This window comes from Leptosomus discolor, chromosome 1, assembly GCF_034619465.1.
Source record: "Leptosomus discolor isolate bLepDis1 chromosome 1, bLepDis1.hap2, whole genome shotgun sequence".
Taxonomy (NCBI): domain Eukaryota; kingdom Metazoa; phylum Chordata; class Aves; order Leptosomiformes; family Leptosomidae; genus Leptosomus; species Leptosomus discolor.
The window spans coordinates 47,057,084-47,075,746 of record NC_141391.1 but is presented as its reverse complement, the minus strand read 5'-3'; the positions used below and the strand labels follow the sequence as shown (position 1 = coordinate 47,075,746).

The 18,663-nt window shown below is 44.6% G+C and overlaps 1 protein-coding gene across 3 annotated transcripts in view; it reads left to right on the top strand.

Annotated features, from left to right (window-relative positions):
* Positions 1–418: 418 nt before the first annotated feature.
* MYCBP2 (MYC binding protein 2) overlaps positions 419–18,663 on the top strand; it is a 204,668-nt gene continuing 186,423 nt past the window's right edge. For all 3 annotated transcript variants that reach the window (XM_086476678.1, XM_086476666.1, XM_086476671.1), the window contains exon 1: positions 419–705. In XM_086476678.1, the coding sequence (XP_086332804.1) occupies positions 419–705 (287 nt within the window). The remainder of the gene's footprint in view (positions 706–18,663) is intronic.

The following is an 18,663-nucleotide window of genomic DNA, read 5'->3' as shown; positions in this document are numbered from 1 at the left end:
GAAACTCCGGAGGGGAAGCAGCAGTCGCCGGCCTCCACCCCCCTCCCCTGTAGCGGGAAGGGGGAAGCGAGCGGCTAGCCTCCCGCCCCAGCCTAGCCCCGTCCTGTCCTGGAGGCATACGGTCCTGCCCAGAGCTCGGCGTGCCCGCCGGCAGGAGGGAGCGGCGGCCGGCGCTGCGCCCGGGGCGCAGGGCCGAGCGGGCGGGCAGCCGAGGTCCCGAGCCGCCGCTTGAGGGGAGGAGAGGGGTGTTGCCGCACCCCCGGCCCCGGCGCGGGTGGATGAGCAGCCTTGAGGGCGGCGCCGGCTGCTTTTGCGGCCTCTCCATGGCTGGGCCCCGGCGGTGAAGGCAGCGGGAGCCGCCTGTGTCCGCGTCGCGCCGGCAGGCAGCGCAGCCACCAGGGGGCGGGCGGGGAGGGGGATGAGCGCCGCAGCCGCCGCCGCCTCTGCGGGAGCAGCCGTCGCCGCCTGCACCGGGGCCGAGGGCGGCTTCTTCTTCTCTAGCGGCTCTGGTCCGGCGGGGCCCATGGGGCCCGAAGAGGGCTCAGACGGCGGCCTGGGAGCCATGCCCGGCGCATTGGCGCCGCCGTCGCTGGGCTGCCGGAGCCGCTACCAGCTGCTGCTCTCCGGGAAGGCCCTGGCCGACAGATACCGGAAGATTTACACGGCGGCGCTGAGCGACCGGGAGCTGGGGAGCCACCCGGGCAGGTAACGCGCGCCGAGCTCCCTCCCGGGCGAGACGGGCAGCCCCCGGCGGCCGCCGCCACCCCTCCCATCGCCGGCTTGGGAGCGGCCCTTCCCCCGGCAGCTCCCCTCGGCCCCGTGCGTGCACCTTCCTCCCGGCAGCAGCACGCCTTGCCTCTCCCGGCCGCCGCCCTCCTCATCCTCCCTCCTCGCCCCCTTGTCAGGCAGCGCGGTTGCCCCCGCTGCCTCTGCCATGTGGCCGCCGCCGGGCCCCGGGGGACGGAGGGGGCGGTGATGTAACCCGGCGGCTGCCCAGGTGCCACCCTTTCACCGCCGCTCGGGCCCTGCCGCTAGCTTGGCCGGTGTTACCGTACAGATGGCGCTGGCACCCCCCCCTTGCCTGGGGGCGGGGGGAGTTACCTGTGCCCGCTCCCCTCCCCCAGCGCGGAGGCTGGGGGCTCCGTCACGCCCGTGTGGCGGAGGGTAGCAGTGTAAAGCCGGCTCCGCCCGGCCTTCCGCGGCCGCCGGGGGGTCTGGAGCGTTTTTTCGCGGTGTCCATGTTGAGACCTCGGGCAGACCTCGCTCCGGCCGGGGCCTGTCCTGCCACTGAAATGGGCTGAACCCCGTAGTCTTTACCCAAACACGCCGCTGCCTGCTGTGCAGGGCACCCGCGGATCCCGCCGGCGGGGCCGCCCGAACGGGGCACCTCGGTGCTTTGCCGTGTGTCGGAGCAGCCTTTAGCTGTTCCGCCTTATTTTTCCTCCTCTTTCGGTCATGCCTTCCCCTGCTGCCTTATAAGCGGCTTCGGTGTCTGGAGGGGGGCTGCGTGCTAGGCAGCGCTTTCCAGGGGCAGCCGGGGGATTTGGAGGGGTGTGCCGTGCCGTGTCGTGTCCGTGTCTTTCCCCCCCCGCCCCCCGGCGGATGGTGCCTCTTGGGGCTTCCTTTCCCTCCGGCAGCTGCCGGTCCTGCCAGTCGGCTTTCGGGCTCCGTCGCCGGGCCGCAGCAGGGTGCCTGTTGCTCCTGCCGCTTTTCGCCCCGGGGTGCTTCGCCGCCCTCCCCTCAGCCTGGGCGCCGCACAGGCCGTGTGACAGGCGGGGCGGGGGGCGCCGTGCGGTGCCGGGGGCCCGTGGGGAGGAGGCGGCTGCGGGCTGAGGCGATGAGGGGCGGTGGGCGAGGGAGGGGCGGCGGCGGGCGTCGCGCGTGGCCGTAACCCCGCAGCCCCGGCCCGGGCGGCCCCTCCCGGCGGCAGAGAGCGCGGCGGGGGCGGTGGCTGCTCTGTGGGAGGGGGGCGAGGGGCGGGCTCCCCCGTGGTGCTCGGGCCGCTCCCCATTGTTTCCCTCCGGAGGTCGCTGGGGTTGCGGATGACACGAAACCGGCACCTTCCTGTGTTCTCAGCCTCTGCTGGCCTGAAGCTGTGATGTGGGTGGCCGGATCGTAAGGAGAGATTTGAGTCACCGTTGTTTCGAGTTTGTAAACGGTTGTAAAGCACTAAGCGGTTCGCTGCTTCGGTTTGGTTTTTTTTTTCAGTCTGACTGGAACAGCAGGGCTTGTTTCACCACCACCCCCCCCACCCCCCCCCCCCCACCCCACCCCCCCCGAAAGGCTGTGTCTGGGAGTGGAATTACCGTAAGAAACTAAAAGAAAAACATAAGACTCCCAATTTTCTTACAGCAAATGCTGCAAATGTGGACTGTTAACATTGGCATTTGACATCTTTCGAATTACCGAGTTCTTGTCAGAGTATATGACAGGGAAACTATAGTTCTCTTTTTTTTTTTTTCCCCTATGTAGGCCTGTGGGCATTTTCTTACCCCATATATTCCTTAGTTCAGTGCTTGTGCTTTTTCCTTTAAATCTTCCCTTCCTGCTTTTGAGATTTGTATCATTTAATCCTGGAGCTGCAAGTGCTAAGTGTAAGGAAACTACTAAATGTGAAGAAATTAGCTGTGCGATTGCTCTGTGGTGTTCAGATAGCTGTCTGAATCTTGGCTGAATGTGTCTGTATTTTTTTAAAGCTGTAGTTTTGAATTCATTGTGTCCTCCATGTTTTTTGGTTTGAGGATAATTCAGCTGGTATCTCTTATACTTACAATTGTAGAAAATACTAGCTTGAGGTGGGTGTAAATGTTAGTTTCTTTTAATCAGTGTTCTTAAAATAACTACTTTTAACTCCAAGACGCCATAGATTGCGTTATTTTGGGTTCTGTTTCTTACTAGCAGATTCTTACGAGAATGCTGGTTAAAAGAAATAGTGACATTTGCAGTTACTGTATGTCTTTATTCTTGAGGGCTAGATTTAGTCATGCATCTTGGCTACCTTGTGTCATCTTAGAGCGAATCAAAGAAGCCAGGCTCCTCATACAGAGGAAACAGGTTATATTAAGCTGTTGGTAAGTAAATGACAGCTAGTTAATACTGGTGAATACAGCCAGTGTGTATCGTAGGACACTTGAGAGGAGGAATATTTAATAATCAGCTAGTTGCCTGCCATCTCTTGGTACTTACCCCCAACATCTCATATATCAAGCTGATGGGAGCCAAGGTACTGCTCATGATCTCCACCCTTTCTCCATACTAGTGTCAAAATACCGCAATTTGAGGTTTGAGAACTTCAGCCACCTGGTAGTCTTAAACAGAAATGGTCAAAAATGCTTTTTTACAAAAATGGTAAAAATCCCAAACATTTTATAAAGAGATGCTTTAAAGTGATCTGGGACTGTTTACTTGCTACAGTAGATAAGTGACAGATACATTAATTGGAGGTTAAGATAATACAGTTTCTAACAAGAGTCTTAATTTGTTTTTTATCCATGTGGAAAATCTGAAGCCTCTTAATCTGTCAACAAGAGCATTCGTGACTAGAAAAATATCTTGAAGTAGCTTAAAAAACTAAACAAATTGGCTTATGAACATTGATAAAGTTCTTTCTGTGCTCCAAGAAGACTAATTTGAAGAATGATAGTGCAACCTACTTGTCGACACAGAATTTTTGCTTCAGGTCTACAAAATTATGCCCTGCACTTCACGTGGTGTGACCAACACTTACCTCAGTGGGTGCTTTTATTTCAAACCTGACTTTGATGTTTATGAAGAACTAGAAAGCAGTATGAAAATGCTTGTGCATAGACAAGGAAATTAAATGTGTGGAGATTATCTGAAAGTCACAAGTAAGATTAATATCGCATTTGCAAGGTGTTTGTGCTGGCTGTCATCTGAAAGTGATGAATATCAGGTGTTGAGTAGGATGTGGTAATTGGCTTTGAAGCAGAACTAGCAGTGCTTTGCATTTCCTCATGTGATACTGGCTGTGGTGTCATGAACACTCTGAAGGAGACTCTTCGGTCAGTGTACTTGTTTCCCCTGCCACGTTGACGTAATTATTTATATAGTCTCTTGCAGTAACAGATTAGAGAGTTGCTCTGGATTAAAATTAACTTGGCAAAAAATGGTTTGTTGTAATCCAGGCTAATTCCCTGATCTGGTTCACCTTGTGATTGTGCGTGTGACAGTGTGAGGTGAAGGGTTGCACAGAGATCTATGTACAGAGGGGCGGGAGCAGAGAAACTGCTCTCTTTGTCACTAGTGCCAGTCTAATAATTTTATGAAAGGATACTGAAAAAAGTAGCTAATCCTGTGATTTAACATGCAGCCACCTTTGCTCAGATAACAGTGTTAAGAATCTGTTACAGTACTACTAGCAGTGGGGAACTGACTTGTCAAGATTGGTTTGGAAGATAAATCTACTCTGCATGTGCCTAGTTTGTAGTCTCTGCTTTGTGGCTACTGAAATGTATGAAAATGACTTGTAATGGCATGTTGGCTAGTGTAGCCATGAAAGTCTGTTGAACGCTAGTAGGAAGTATTAGCCTCTTCAGAGGGCAAGTAAAAACTTCATGTTGTTGGAGTGTTGTCTCATACACTGGGTTCTGAGTGGGTGGAAGTATTATGCATTACATACTACGTTTTCCTGCTTATTCCTGTGAAAAGGTTTGCTCTCTACATCCCTTCCATCTGAAATATTCTATTCTATTCTGCTTTTCAATCCTTGTGTTTTGTAAATATCATCTTACAAAAAAAGCAAATAAGCAAGTTCTTACGTAAACTTAAAAACTTTGATGTGCTGATGAGTCTTACATTAAGCTAACCTGTGGATTGGAAAAGCTGGCGAGAGTTACTGTCTGCTGTAGGCTTTTTAGCTGCAATACAGTAATGTTTTAATACTATATTGTGCTATTGGTTAATAGGGATTAACTAACAACTGAACCCATATATTTTTGCTTTTCTTCTTTACCTTATATTCTGATAAGGAAAACTGTTTTACATAGTAGTTCTTTTAAAAAACCTGTAGCAGTTGCTTAGTCTAACATGGTTTGTATTTGTGCAGCATTAGCATAGAAAAAAAATAGAAGCTGGAAAGAAGCTAATAATACTATGTTAAGAGGCTTAAAGTGTTTATTTTATTTGAGTATGTATATATATAAATAATGTAATAAACGATTTGAAAAAGTAAAAAAAAACCAACCTGGAATCCGTGAAAATATTTGGCATTTCATTTTCACAAAAATAGAGGCTGAAGCAGCCTTACATACCCAGTGATACTAAAAGACACCTTTGTCTTTTCTAGTCATGTGTCCTTCAGCTTCTTCATTTAGAAGGAAAGTGTGTAGTTTGGAAAGGAATTAGTGCATATGATAGAATCTCATTGGGTGACTCAATTTTTTTTTATTTTTTTTTCCCCCTGTTAGTAATATTTTGTTAATCCAAAATAAATATGTGCAACCTTTTGCTCTTCAGTTAAAAGTTCAATTATAGGCTGAACTGGAATTGAACAGAAGTTACAAAAAAATTGTAAGTTTTTTTTTTAAGCTATGAAAGCGTGCCTGTGTGGCAGTGCGCCAAGTAGCAGCAGCAGCTATGGTATTTGTACTCTGCAATAGTGACATTTTGAATGCTTACCTGTGGAGAAGATTGACGAGTTCGCCACGTAATCAGTTTATTGCTGAATCATTTGTATTGGGTACCTAACTATTGAGCTCTAGTATTTCAGTCATTATTGGGTAAGCCTTTTTAGTGTTCATATGGTAATGGTCTCAGGAAGTGTCTTTTTAGTAAGGTAAATAATAATGACAGCAGACTATTGACTCTTTTTTCAATCCCATTACCCGCTCTTGGGTTTCCGCATTCTTGTGGACGCTTTTCAGGCATAGGTAAGGTCTTACATCATTTGCCTTTATCATTGGATTAATGTTTGGTGATCTCCTGATATCGTTGCCACCTTTGAGGATCTCGTCTTCTGTGTTCCAAAATACTATATTTAATGTGTTCTAAACTTTTAAAATAAATTATCCTTTATGCATGTCAGGTTGGGGATTACTGATGAGAATATTTGTGGGAATGTGATTGTAGGTGTTGTTATCTGTACATTAAAGTTGTTAACAGGGCAACACGTCTGACTCAAGTATTACACTTGAGTTACACTTTCAGTAGTTAAATTCACATGAGGTCATTGCATGAATTTTGTGGGTCTTTTTCCAATGGATAATGAAGTCTCTTCCACTTTAAACCAACAAACATTACTTGAATATTCTGCTGAAGTTCACAAAACCTTGGAATTTTAGTGTGCAAACATAAGTAAATACAACTCCTAAGTGGAATAGGAGAGGAATCAGCATATTATATCTGCAACAGTTCTGGTATATTCTGCTTAATATTTTAACCAGTGACTGATTTTTATTTTTCTAATTTATTTCAAAATGGCTACAGCTGGCAATTTAAGCAAAAATAAGTCTTTGATTATTTCTCAACTGGAGTTGGACTTTGCTTCCATTTTTTTTAAAGATGTATGAATTCTGTTGGTAATTTCTGTGCCAAGTCTGATTCCCTATTCTCAGTAATCTTCGGACTTTCTAATCTGTGATTCTTACACCTTCTGATTTGAAATGATCTGTGTGTGTGTTTTATTTCTTTTTATTGTTGGTTTGTGATGGGTTTTTTTGAGTGCTCTGTTTTATTTTGTTTTTGAACTGAGAGGAAATGCCAGTTAAAGTTTCAGTTTCAATTATACTATCTGCTCTGGAGTGGTAATGGTCTGTTAGGTGGCAAATATAAGCGGTTAAAGTTAGGCTGGAGCTGGAGCAATTTGAGAAGTTACCCTTCCTCACTGCTAGCTGTGTTAAATGTAGTAAATGTGCTTCCTGCATACTTAACGTGATGTTGAATTTGTGTTTCTGCTGTGTTAACCATCCGTTGTGGGCGTTGGGTTTTGTTTTTCCTTCCATATTATGATCTTCCTCCTGGCCAAAATGTTTTGAAGATGTTTCTTTAGTAAATTCTTCTCCTGACATGTGACTACATAGGCTTTGCCAAGCCAGTAATTTCAAGACTATGTATGTCTTTATAGAAGGCACATATGACGTATCAGTAATACAGTCTTTGGTACTGAAATACTTCATGCAAACTGTTTTTCCACGTCCTTAGTTTACTTTGGAAATTTGATCCCTTGCAGCATCTCTTAAATACATAGTTGCATTTTTGTCTTTTTCTTTCTTACCGTGCTTACCGTAAACACTGCTTCACACTGAGGTGCTGGTTGAAATAGTAGTCTTACAATTAACTACAGTTTTTATATGGTAAAAATACTCTTTCACACCTCATCTTTCCCAGTGGTCTTTCACAGCCAGTTCCTATCATTGTGCCCCTCCAAAAGATGAATACTAGAAATTGGCACAGGAGAATGGGCTCCTTGTGCTGTAGGTGGCTACATTAAGGTATATGGTTTCTGTACATTTAGATTTAATATTTCGTATGTTATGAAGCATGTTAATATGGTTAATAAGCTTTTTTCTTGGTAGCAAGTATTTCGTAGTGAATAGCATGTTACAGCTCACTGCCTCCCTTCAGACTGATGACTGTGTTGATGGACTTAATTAGTTTTTATTGTTATAACTGAATGATAATTCTTTCTTTGCATCTAGTATATTGATGACTACTTTGACCTAGAATACTGTGAGGACTTTTCTTTTGTACTAATTTGATAAATCTAACTCTATACCAGTTGTACACCTTAGAAAAGAAAGAAAAATTCAGGTTTGTTGTTCCCACATAAAACTGGAGCCCTGTGATTACATTAGTGCCATTCCTTATTTTCATTTTCTTCACTTAACTTCTCTTGACTTGTGTTCCCAAGCATAACTGTGTAAGGTAATGGATTTTGAAATGAGGTTTTTGAACTCTTGGAAAGTACTTTATAGATTCTATGAAAGGGTGTTGTAGTTTAACCCCAGTAGGTACCTAAGCACCACATAGCTGGTCAGTCACCCACCTGCAGTGGGATGGGGGAGACAGTTGGAGGGACAGAAGTGTGAAAACTCGTGGGTTGAGATAAAGTCAGTTTAATGTGCATACAGCGTTTGCTTTACCTAAGCAAAGCAAAATAAGGAATTAATTCTCTGCTTCCCATTGGCAGGCTGATGTTTAGCCATCTCCAGGAAAGCAGGGCTCTGTCACATGTAACAGTGACTTGGGAAGGCAAACATCACTGTGAATGTTCCCCCCTTACTTCTTCTTCTCCTCAGCTTTTATTGTTGAACATGACAGCATATGGTATGGAATATCCCTTTGGGCAGTTGGGGTCGGCTGTCATGGTTGTGTCCCCTCCAGGCTTCTTGTGCACCTTCAGGCTACTCACTGTCGGAGCTGTGTGAGAAACAGAAAAGGCCTTGATGCTGTATAAGTACTGTTCAGCAACAGCCAAACCATAGATGTGTTATTCATCACAAATTCAAAACATACAAGCACCTACAAGCTACTCTGAAGAAAATCAACTCTGTCCTAGCCAAAGCCAATACAAAGTAACATAAGGTCAAAAAATAGTTTGTAATTTAAATTCGTTAAAGTGATCCAAACCACTACTGAAAAAATTTGTAAGTTTACAAACAAAAATAATTGGAAGCCTCTTTTCTAACTTGTGCTGCAGTGCCATGGTATTTAGATTATTTTGGTCATGATCTCTTGTCAGTCTGGAAAAATGTCTAGCTAACAGTTTTAACCTTAACAGAGTCAAACCCTGAACTCTTCATTTTACTACTTCAGTGTTCTCTTTGTTGCAGTTGATAACATCACTCATCTTTTCTGTTGTTGAGCCTTTAAGCCAACGACTGTCTTTGCACAGATTTGCAGCCAGTTGTTTACATTACATTGAGATGAGCATATTCTTAAATAAATACCTTATTCTCCTGTTTTTATTATTTCAGCCTCTTCTTTCTTATTTTGATTGTTTCACCATGAGTTAAGTGTATTGTTACTTATGACTCACGTCTTACCTGGTTTTGCCTCTCCTTTCTGTCCCACTAGCCAATGCATTATTCTTTCTAGCAGATGTGCTCATACATCTTCATTATGCTTGTATGTTTTCAGAGTAGTCATGTGTCTACGCCATTTCTCTTCAAACCAATCAATTCTCTGTCCCATTTTATTTCTAGAATATACTGTTATACAGGGTAGACCATTGACAGCTGTCAGCTGGTGAGTTTTCAGTTGTTTGCACTAGGTGGTTGCGTCTTCTGCTATTCAGTGAAGACAATGGAGAATTTATTTGGTTTACTTGCAATAGTGATCACTCTAAGGATGTTTTACTGTTGTTAACCACTAGTGATGTACTTTTTCTTAATAAGTACAGTTCTTCTTAAACTTCATAGAGCATCTTCCCTAAATTGAAATTCTGCTGGTATGATTCTATGTAAGATAGCTTTGTGCACACTTTGGTTTTGGCGATTATAGGACAGTGGCGAAAGGTGCAGATATTGTCATTGTTGCTGTGGTTGAATTACTTTTTAAATTAAAAACTCCAAAAACCAGAATCCTAAAAATGTTTGTTAAGGGTAAGGGATATAGAAATACTTTCTCTACACTGAAAAACTTGAGGCAGTATATTTTCCTTGCTTGTGTTCTTACAGATCTAATTGCATAGATAACATTGCAGCAAATAAAGAACAGTTAGGTAATTACAGAAAAGAAAGTACAACTTCAGTGGTTGTACTGAGAGACCATTCTCTTTGTGTGGAGAAGACGTTGTAGGGGTGCTTTCTTGTGTGTTGTCTTTGTTTATATGAGATAAATTTATGCTGTTCCGGAAGCCTTTTCAGTTATAAAAGGGATCCAGATACTGTTTTGTACTTTAGCACTTTGTCATAGTTAAATGAAAATCAGATCCATTTTACTTGTGTAGGTGGGTTTTAATTTCATTTATAGAACCTGCAGTATTTACGTTTCAGACTGTGTTGGAGAGGCCTTCTAAGGATCCTTTAGAAAGGATTTTCTAGAAGATAGAATAACCCATTTCTTTCTGTTGTGGTTTAACCAAAGCCACAGGGTTTTTTTTTTTGTTGTTGTTTTTAAAAAAACTAGTTGTTTAAAAAGTTAATGTGATAGTAAAATAGTTCTGAGTTATAAGTCATGATTAAAAAGATGTGCAATTTCAGCTCACAAGCACTATCACCTTAAAATCCCAACTGAACAACCAAGCAGTAAGTTAGCCTTTTTTGTCTGGACCAGCATGCAGGGAGGAGTTCCAGATGATAGTAATGTGGCTGTTAGTTTTGCCCATTTTCCAGATGTTTGATGTCTTAACTATACGTACCTCTGTATTCATTTCCAGACAGTGTTCTGTCAAATCCCTCAGTCTCCTTTTGTTGTGAGTTTTCTTAACCTTTTCTTTTCAAATGCCTTAGAAGCCCAATATAGTCTGTCCTACTGGTCTGCCTTTGTTTTCCTCTAAGCTTGTCTTAATTGGATTGCAGTTGATGTTCCTTACCCTGATTACGGATTTAGGTGACGGGTTTTGGTGATTTCCATTTGTAGATATACTGCTTAAGCACTGACATTCCTTTTATATTGGCATGGATGAAAATTCACATCAGAATGCTTAATTAATAATGCAAAGAAGATAGCACATAAGCTGGTAATGGTTTGAAGGGCAGACACATGGCTGTTAGAATGACAGTTGAGTTACTGCTTACTTTCCTAAAAATAGCAGTTTGTCAAGTGTTAGATTGTAGGCTTACTAAATGAAGATGATATCAATAATTTTAAATATTTGAGGTCATCTGTGGGTAATATTGTTGACAATCAAAAAATACCAAGCTTTTATTACTTGAGGGAGAAATTGATTGTGCTCTCTAGTGTTTTGAGATCTGCCCATCAAGCTGAGCAGTTTTCCTCTTCAATGATTCTCACTGCTGAGTTCCTTTAAAAATCTGTAGCCCTTGAAGAAAAGTAATAGTGCTCCCAGTAGTTCTCAGTAACACTAGGTAATCTACAGATACCTTCACGGCAGGGAGAGCATGGATGTTCTTATCTCAACTTGAGTTAGGCTTTTGATACTGTCTCACATAGCATCCCCAGGCTGACAAAGTATCAGTTAGGTAAGTGGACAGTGAAGTAGGTTGAGAATGGGCTGAATGTCTGGACCTGGAGGTTTGTGATCAGTGTCCAGCTGGAGGCAAGTTGTCAGTAGTGTACCCTAGGAGCTGATCCTGAGGCCGACACTGTTTAGCATCTTCATTTATGACTTGGATGCTGGGACAGAGTGTGCCCCCAGCAAGTTCACAGATGGTACAAAACTGGGAAGAGTTGCTCATACATGACAGAGGGATCCCTCTCAGCGTGATCTGAACAGACTGGAGAATTGGGCTGAGAGGAATCTCATGGAGTGCAACAAGGAGAAATGCAGAATCCTGCATCAGAGGAGGAATAACCCCAGGGGAGTTGACCAGCTAGAAGACTGCTCTGCAGTGTTGCCAGCAGGTTGAAGGAGGTGCTCTCTGCTTAGGACTGATGAGGCTGCATCTGGAGTGTCCAGTTCTGGACTTTCCAGTACAGGACAGACAGACATACTGGATAGAGTCCAGTGCAGGGTCTGAAAGGTGAATAAAGGTCTGGAACACTTCATTTATAAGGAATGGCTGAGAGAGATGGGACTTTTCAGCCTGGAGAAGAGAAGGCTTAGGGGGATCTTATCAATGCAGACAGGGAATGAAGAAGAGGGAGCCAAACTCTTCTCAGTAGTGCCCGCTGACAGGTCAAGGGGTAATGGGCACAAATCATGAAAGTCCAGTGCATTCCAAGAAAGCACTTTTTCACTGTGGGAGAGGTCAAGCACTGGCACAAGTTGTCCGGAGAGGTTTAATACCTCCTTGGAGATACAAAAAAAAATCCAACTGCACATGATACCGGGCAGCCTACACTATCTGACCCTGCTTGAGCAGGAGGTTTGATAGAATCAGTCCAGAATCACAGAATAGCTGAGGTTGGAGGGGGTCTCCAGACTTCATCTGGTCCATGCCCCCTGCTCAAGCAGGGTGACCTGGAGCCAATTGCCCAGGACCATGTCCAGACAGTTTTGAATATCCCCAAGGATGGAGACTGCACAACCTTGCTGGGTAACCTGTGCCAGTGCTCAGTCACCCTCACAGTAAAAAAAAGTGTTACCTCAAGATGTCCCTTCTAACACAAATGATTCTGTTAACAAGACATCCCTTCTAAAACTAATGATTCTGTGAATCTGTAATTCTTAGGAAAATAAAACACAAGGAGAAAGGGTCTATGTGAGGTTTACCTGTCTTCTGACAGGAGGTGTCACAGGGAACAAACACAGAGTGCTCAACAATCAGTTCTTGCAGTGGAGCTGTGGTCCTCATGCTACTGGAAATGTAGAATCATGGAATCATTTAGGTTGGAAAAAAACTTTAAGGTCATTGAGTCCAACTGTAAACCTAACACTGCCAAGTCCACTGCTAAACCGTGTCCTTAAGCACCATGTCTACATTTCTTTTAAATACCTCCAGGGATGATGACTCCACTACCTCCCTGGGCAGCCTGTTCCAATGTCTAACCACTCTTTCAGTAAAGAAATTTTTCCTAATGTCTAATACAAACCTCCCCTGGCACAACTTGAGGTAATTTCATCTTGTCCTGTCACTTGTTACTTAGGCGAAGAGACCAACACCCACCTCACTACAACCTCCTTTCAGGTAGTTGTACAGAGCGATAAGGTATCCCCTGAGCTTCCTCTTCACCAGACTAAACAACCCTAGTTCCCTCAGCCGCTCCTCATAAAACCTGCTCTCCAGACCCTTCACCAGCTTCATTACACTTCACTGGACATGCTCCAGCACCTCAGTGTCCTTCTTGTAGTGAGGGGCCCAAAACTGCACGTGGTATTCGAGGTGCGGCCTCACCAGTGCCAAGTGCAGAGGCACGATCACTTCCCTATGCCTGCTGGCCACACTATTTCTGATACAGGCCAGGATGCTGTTGGCCTTCTTGGCCACCTGGGCACACTGCTGGCTTATGTTCAGCTGCCTGTTGACCAGCACCCCCAAGTCCTTTTCCACTGGGCAGCTTTCCAGCCACTCATCCCCAAGCCTGTAGCGCTGCATGGAGTTGTTGTGACACAAGTGCAGGATGTGGCACTTGGCCTTGTTGAATGTTGTACAGTTGGCCTTTGCCCATTGATCCAGCCTGTCCAGATCCCTCTGCAGAGCCTTCCTACCCTTGAGCAGATCAACACTCCCACCCAATTTAGTGTCACCTGCAAACTTAACTGAGGGAGCACTCAAGTCACCTCATCCAGATCCTCAATAAAGATATTAAACAAGACTGGTGCCAATACTGAGCCCTGGGAAACACCACTTGTGACTGGCCACCACCAACTGGATTTAACTCCATTCATCGCAAGTCTTTTGGCCAAGCCATCCAGCCAGTTTTCAGCCCAGTGAAGAGTATACCTGTCTAGGCCATGAGCAGCCAGTTTCTCCAAAAGAATGCTGTGGGAAACTGTCAAAGGCTTTGCTAAAGTCCAGGTAAACAACAGCCACAGTCTTCCCCTCATCCACTAAGTGGATCACCTTGTTATAAAAGGAGATCAGATTGATTAAGCAGGACCTGCCTTTCATAAACCCATGCTAGCTGGGCCTGATCACCTGGTTGTCCTGTACGTGTGCGTGATGGCACTCAAGATGAACCACTCCATAACCTTTCCCAGAACTGAGGTCAGGCTGACAGGGCTGTAGTTCCCCGCATCCTCCTTCTGGCCCTTCTTGTAGATGAGTGTCACATTTGCTAACCTTCAGTCAATTGGGACCTCCCTGGTTAGACAGGACTGCTGGCAAATGATGGAGAGTGGCTTGGTGAGTGCTTCTACCAGCTCCCTCAGTATCCTTGGGTGGATCCCATCTGCTCCCATAGACTTGTGTGTGTCTAAGTGGTGTAGCAGGTCACTAACCATTTCCCCTTGGATTATAGGGGCTTCATTCTGCTCCCCATCCTGTCTTCCAGCTCACGGAGCTGAGTACCCTGGGAATAACTGGTCATACTATTAAAGACTGAGGCAAAGAAGGCATTAAGTGCTTCAGCCTTTTCTTCAGCCTTTGTCACTATGTTTTCCCCTGCATCCAGTAAAGGATGGAGATTCTGCTTAGCCCTTTTTTTGTTGTTAATCACAGAATCACAGAATGGTAGGAATTGGAAGGGGCCTCTGGAGATCATCTAGTCCAACTTCCCTGCCAAAGCAGGTTATCCTGGAGCAAGTCACACAGGAATGCGCCCAGATGGGATTTGAGTATCTCCAGAGAAGAAGACTCCACAACTTCTCTGAGCAGCCTGTTCTAGTGCTCTGCCATGCTCAGAGTAAAGCTGTTCCTCCTCATGTTCAAGTGGAACTTCCTGTGTTCCAGCTTGTGCCCATCGCCTCTTGTCCTGTCACTGGGCACCACTGAGAAGAGCCTGGCCCCATCCTCTTGACACCTGCCCTTCATATATTTATAAGAGCTGATAAGGTACCCTCTGAGTCTTCTCCAAGTTAAAGAGCCCTAGGTCTCAGCCTTTCTTCATATCAGAGATGCTCCAGCCCCCTAATCATCTTAATAGCCCTCTGCTGGACTCTCTCTAGTAGCTCCCTGACTGTCTTGAATTGAGGGGCCGAGAACTGGACACAGTACTCCAGGTGTGGCCTTACCAGGGCAGAGTAGAGTGGGAGGATGGCCTCCATTGACCTACTGGCTGCACTCCTTAATGCACCCCACGATGGCCTTGGCCACAAGGGCACATTGCTGGCTCATGGTCATCCCATTATCTACCAAAACTCCCAGGTCCCTCTCTGCAGAGCTACTCTCAAGCAGGTCGACCGCCAACCTGTACTGGTGTATAAAGTTATTCCTCCCTAGGTGCAGGACCTTACACTTGCCCTTGTTAAACTTCATGTGGTTAATCTCCACCCAGCTCTCCAGCCTGTCCAGATCTTGCTGAATGGCAGCACAGCCTTCTGCCATATCTGCCAGTCCTCCCAGCTTTGTATTGTCGGCAAATTTGCTGAGGATACACTCTGTCCCTTCATCTAGGTTGTGGATGAATACATTGAATAGGACAGGCCCTGATACTGAGCGCTGGGGAACACCGCTCATTACAGGCCTGTAGCTGTACCCAGCACCACTGATCACAACCCTCTGAGCTCTGTCCTTCAGCCAGTTCTCAACCCACTTCACTGTCCCTTTATCTAACCCACAGTTCTAAGCTTACCTGTGAGGATGTGATGGGAGAGAGTGTCAAAGGCCTTACTAAGGTCAAAGTAGACCACATCCACTGCCTTCCCCTCATCCACCCAGCCAGTCATTTTGTTGTAGAAGGCTATCAGATTGGTCAAGCACTATTTGCTCTTAGTGAATCCATGCTGAGTACTCCTGATAATCTTTTCCTCCGATGTGCTTGGAGAGATCAGCCAGAATGAGCTGTTCCATCACTTTCCCAGGAAGGGAGGTGAGACTGACTGGCCAGTAGTTTCCTGGGTTTTCCTTCTTGCCTTTCTTGAAGATTGGAGGTACATTGGCTGTCCACCAGTCCTTGGACATGTCCTTTCCTCCACGACCTTTCAAAGATGACAGAGTGGCTTTGCAATGGCATCTACCAGCTGCCTCGACACTCGTGGGTGCATTCCATCAGGGCCTGTGGATTTGTGGTTGTCTAGTTTACCTAAAAAGGTCCCTCACCCAGTCCTCCTTGATCAAGGGGTAGTCTTCCTTTCTTCTGATTTCTTCCCCTACTGCCAGGGTCAGGGATTCCTGAGGGCCAGCTTTAGTAGTAAAGACTGATGCAAAGAAGGCATTCAACAACTCCGCCTTCTCCATATCCTCCGCCACCAGGGTACCCACCTCATTCAGCAATGAGCCCACAGTTTCCCTGGTCTTTCTTTTGCTACCAATACATTTGAAGAAGCCCTTCTTGTTGTTTTTGACATCCTTGGGTAGATTTAATTCCAAGTGGGCCTTAACTTTCCTCCTTGCATCCCTGCATTCTCTGGCAGTGTTTCTATATTCCTCCCAAGTGACTAGCCCCTTTTTCTACCTGTTGTAAATTTCTTTCTTCCCTTTGAGTTTTTCCAGAAGCTCCTTGCTTATCCAAGCAGGCCTTCTGCCTCCTTTGCTCAACTTCTTCCTCATCGGAATGCACCAATCTTGAGCTTGGAGGAAATGCCGCTTGAATAGCAACCAGCTCTCTTGGGCCCTTCTGCCTTCTAGAACCGTAGCCCATGGGATTCCTCCAAGTAGGTTTTTGAGGAGGCTGAAGTTGGCTCTCTTGAAGTCCAGGGCTGCAATCCTACTTACTGCCCTGCTCCTTCCGTGCAGGACCCTGAACTCCACCATCTCGTGATCACTACAGCCAAGTAATATTAGTAATTTGTAGAAACATGTATTGGACCTCTATGCTATAGCTCAATAGAAATAAAGGGAATATGAGGGGAACTGAAAAGGTAACAGTGGTTGCAGTTTTAAATAGGTTAAAGCTACAGATTTATCGTAAAATTGTTGTAGGAAGAGCTGCATGGTAACAAGATTCAAATGTAAATTATTTATGACTTAGAGTTTTTTTAAGCTTTTTTAAGGTCTTTTGTGTACTGGAGTCTTGCTTGGGGTAGTGGGTGAGTGTCTAGTGGCAATTAGTCCTCAGTTTGGGGATATTGTTCCAAAATCCTAGCTTGCTTCTTCTGCAACCTGTCTTCCACTTTTATTCTTTCTTTTGCTAGCAAGTATCATATTCAAACTTCTAACGTATCACAACAGGCAAAAATATGGTCTGTGAGCCAACCGTCATGCAACTGGTCTGCTTTGGCTGTGATTTTGGCAGAAGCAGTAACTTATTTTTCCTGTCTTGCCTGCAACTGTGCAAAGAGGAAGGGAAGCTCAAGCAACTGCTTTCATAGAGGTGTTTTTCATTAAATACTTCACAGAGCAAGTGTTGCCTTGCCAGAAATATTCTAAAACCTAACGATATTAACCAGTGTTAGCAAAAGGCATTTTTTCTGAAGAATTCTGTAGATTTTGTTGCCAAGTTAGAGTAAAAGGATTTAGATGAGTGTATTTATTTCTTCAGCAGTGTACATTCTTGGATTTTTTTCTATTTCTATTTGTGATTTGTAAGTTACATTTTTGTGTCAGTTTGTGATGGAAGGATATGGCATAATATATCCTCTGTGTGCGCATGTGTATTTCATAAAGCTTGCTAATACACTGAGGGAGTTTATGTGTATTTGTATGATACATATTTGTGCACCAGTTTTCAGTTCATGTATATTTTGTTCTGTGTCAACTATATTAGGGCAAGTCCTTTTGGAAACTTGATAGATATTATTGTAGGTGCTATGAAAAATGAAGCATGAAAAAGCTTTTGAAACTATTGTTTGTAAGCAGACCTTTATCAAGACAAGAACAGGTTGGGTTTTTTGAATGGTATTTATTTTTCTTCTTTATTTCAGTCTACTGACACTGTACCCATGGTTGAAAGCATGTTGGATATCTCAGTAGTAGCAGGAATGATTAGCCATGGCTACTTAGTCATCAAAGGGAGGTATCTGCAAAGGCAAAAAGTAAAGCAAAGAAAGCCTTAGGAATGTTCAGTTGTAAGGTACTCTAGGGAAACCTCTAAACATGATGAAACATTTGCTGAGTCCAGTTGACTTGAACCACTTTCACACTAATTGGTAGATTTGTGTTGGAGGGAGTTAGATGGAGTAACCTACAAGTGACCTAAGGACAGTTTTAGCAGTTAAGCAGTATAGATTTGACTTAGTACTTGAGCCATTTTTGGAGCATCTCTCATTTTACAGTAGAAATGTAATCTTAAAGCACCTACCTTTAAGTGACGCTTTCTGTATGCCAACTTTTAGAAGGTATATAGCGTTTTGATTATGCAAGTTTTTTACTTTGAGTATCTTTATGGAATGTGTTGTAATGCAGTTTCTCATGTAGATACTTAGGATTCTTGGCAGCTGAAGTAACAGCAGAGATCACATTGAGGTTGGTGAAATCAAAGGGGATTTTCATTGGAAGGACACTTAATGCTTAGCTAAATACAGGAGTTTATGTACATGGAGGCTCTTAAGAGGGGTTGTTGCTTTCAAGCGAAAGTATTCCTCCAGTTTGTAGAAGTAAGGCTGCTTAAGATTGTAGCTTCTGTAAATGTGGAGAGGTGCCAAAATAGGGAGTATGCAAGACAAGCAGAAACTTTGATATGTTTTAGAACAGTATTCAGTGTTTGCATTTTGTCACTGGTACCTCTTCATCTCCTTGCCAACATCCAGACTCCACAGACTTTTCTTGCTATTTAGTTCTCTGGTCGTAAAACCTCTTCTCCATGTATTGATTAGGCTATTAAAGCTCTGATAGGCCATTAAATCTCTGCCCACTTCCTTTATTTTGTTATCATTGTCAACTGCCTTATGTGAGCCATTGCTTCTTTGTCCCAAACTTCTGTTGAACTTTCTTTCCTTTGTGTTTCCTTTAGCTCTCGTTGCGCACCTGGATCTGTCCTAGGTCCTGAACGGTTCAGTCTCCTCATGGACAATTTCGGTGTTGGAATTGAGATTGTAGGTGGAAAAAGTTCAGAGAGGATGCAAAGCTGGGAAAGATTGCAGATATAATGAAGATGATAACC